Genomic DNA, 2,453 nt, shown 5'->3' with positions numbered 1-2,453 from the left:
CATAAAAACAGCATTTTAATAACAACTAAATGTGACATAGATACTTTATTATGGTATAGTATTTAAATATATGCCTGAGAAACACATAATATTGGCCCTTTAAGGAACCCTGAGCAGGTGGCAGGAACTTACCAAGACAGAACAGCGTGGGAGCCCAGGCAATCCACAGACATGGCCGTGGCCTGAAACACAACACAACAAGGTTTGTTTTCATGCATGACCCAACAAAACATCTGAAACACAACAACACACAACATCAGAGATGTAACGAAGTAGAAATACTTTTACCTTAACTTATCTTTACCGGAGTAATCATTATTATTTTTTAGCTAATTTTTTTACTTTAACTTGTTGTATTTTAAAAAATAGCCTCATTACTCTTACTCCATGTGTTCATTTTGGCTCGTCATTGTTCAAAAGAAAGAAAACTACCCAGATAACTTGTGCCTCCTGGATGGAGTGAGTTTAATTGTGGTTGGTTCAAAACTCTGAACCCTGCAGATCAGACTAGGTCAGGGCTATTCAACTGGCAGCCCGCGGGCCACATCCAACCCGCGAGTGACTAAAGTTCGGCCCGCCAACTGGTTCATTCATCCTTTAAGCCCAAACCCCTGGTTTTATATTTTAATTATTCTAAGTTATTTTAGTTAAACGTAGACATGTTTGGTGTCTGCCGTCAGACTCGTGAACATTTAGAATCACGTGACTCTAAAACTTTGCCTCGGCCATTTTATCACAGGATTTTAAACTGCACAACTCTTCACTATATTATCTTCTCAAATTACTGTATTGAACTGGTGTACATATGTTTTATATTTTTTTTCCATTTTTTCCTTCATATTTCCTTTATTTGTCATAGTTTATATTTATTGCACCTTTACACCTAAGCAAATTCCTAGTCTGTGAGTCTGTTGTGTAGCTGAAGCTTGAAGACATGTGGACCTACAACATATAATCCAGGTGAGTGGATTTATGTGGATCGATCTGTTTACCTCCTCCTCAGAGACGTGACGTAAAGGTCTGATGATAGAATCAGTTTGCATTAATAATTTCTTCTTTTTTTTTTACTTCTCTTGTTACATAAAGTGATTAACGGTGTTGTTTCGTTACAAAGTGCAGAAATAGTTAAATAATTTCCTTTTTGGGGTCTTCCAGCACYACTACTAAAACATCATGTTATTCTGCTCGGATATCGTTCGCGTTGATTAATAATTAAAAACTCGAGTCAAAGAACTGTTTCACGACAGGGAGAAACTTTCAAACAAACAAACAAACAATCAAACAATAAACAACCTGAGCGTCCCGAAACTCCACCACTACATTTTCACTGCTCCAGCGCGCCGCCATCTTCCTCCGGTTTCCAAACAAACAGTCACGTGACGTTTTGTGAAGTGATGAGGCCTTCAATGGCACTGGGAAAATATAAAACTATGAAAATAATATCTAAATAGTTCATTAATTACCATGAATCAGATCCAAGTCTTCCATAATATGACAACAAAACTGTTACATTATTTAAAAATGATCCATAAAAACGCTAAAATAACTACTGTAAAAAATAATTGACACGAAGTTTTTAAATTTCCTACACGGATGATGCGTTTAAAGCCGTCCACACGTTGCGGGAGGATTTCCTCTGATTGGTCGCCGCAGCACTACGTGACGACATCAAGATGGCGCAGACCCTGGTGGAGCATGTTGTCGCGGACGCTGGARCGTTTTTAAAGAAAGCGTCTTTGCAGGTGAGACTGTGACGTGAGCAKGTGTTGTGTAGGTGATGGAGAGCGTCAGGTGAGAGGTTCTGTCAGAGAGTCGGGTCACACGAACCGAAGCTCAGCCCGTGRAGAGGCTCTGACCGTCGGCAGCAGATCATGGTCGGCCAGAAAGAGGCCACGATAAATTTAAAGGGTCTCAGGTCGACACTGAGCAGGTGTGATGCAGGTKAAGTTACTTAATTTTTCATGACTAATGACGTCATATAGTTTGATTTCACGGAAAGCGGAGACTCAGTCCATCCATGTCAGCTTCATAAGTTTAGTTGGTTGAACCACYGAGGAAGCATCAATCAGAAAACTTRAACTGGAGCTCTGTGGGATGATCCCAGTCTGCAGAAGTCAACATCTGCTAAACTGAAGCTCCAGTTGGTTGAAGTTSTCTCACTGGTTTGTGTTGCAGGACATCGGCAGGAACATCTACACTCTGAGAGATGTGGTGGACGAAATCAGAGATAAACCCACCAGGAGGAGCCTGGCCTTCCTACCGTACCAGCTCCACTTCAAGGAGCCACATCCTGAACACATCCGACACGGTGACTGAACCTGAACACATCACAGTGTGAACCTGAACACATCACACTGTGAACCTGAACACATCACACTGTGAACCTGAACACATCACACTGAACCTGAACACATCACAGTGTGAACCTGAACACATCACACTGTGAACCTGAA

General features: G+C 41.1%; 2 protein-coding genes across 4 annotated transcripts in view; one reads left to right on the top strand and one right to left on the bottom strand.

The window, feature by feature from the left end:
* wdr59 (WD repeat domain 59) overlaps positions 1 to 1,362 on the bottom strand; it is a 21,873-nt gene extending 20,511 nt beyond the window's left edge. For both annotated transcript variants that reach the window (XM_014030610.1, XM_014030611.1), the window contains exons 1-2: positions 1,294 to 1,362; positions 133 to 182 (exon numbers count right to left, since the gene is read on the bottom strand). In XM_014030610.1, coding sequence (XP_013886064.1) covers positions 133 to 182; positions 1,294 to 1,347 — 104 coding nt within the window. In that variant the 5' untranslated portion in view covers positions 1,348 to 1,362. The remainder of the gene's footprint in view (positions 1 to 132; positions 183 to 1,293) is intronic.
* A 272-nt stretch (positions 1,363 to 1,634) lies between these two features.
* Positions 1,635 to 2,453, top strand: part of nob1 (NIN1 (RPN12) binding protein 1 homolog) — a 6,817-nt gene continuing 5,998 nt past the window's right edge. For both annotated transcript variants that reach the window (XM_014030613.1, XM_014030612.1), the window contains exons 1-2: positions 1,635 to 1,742; positions 2,176 to 2,308. In XM_014030613.1, the coding sequence (XP_013886067.1) occupies positions 1,674 to 1,742; positions 2,176 to 2,308 (202 nt within the window). In that variant the 5' untranslated portion in view covers positions 1,635 to 1,673. The remainder of the gene's footprint in view (positions 1,743 to 2,175; positions 2,309 to 2,453) is intronic.

The sequence above is a fragment of the Austrofundulus limnaeus genome, unplaced genomic scaffold (genome assembly GCF_001266775.1).
Source record: "Austrofundulus limnaeus strain Quisiro unplaced genomic scaffold, Austrofundulus_limnaeus-1.0 Scaffold1091, whole genome shotgun sequence".
Lineage (NCBI taxonomy): Eukaryota > Metazoa > Chordata > Actinopteri > Cyprinodontiformes > Rivulidae > Austrofundulus > Austrofundulus limnaeus.
This window is presented reverse-complemented; position numbering and strand designations above follow the sequence as displayed.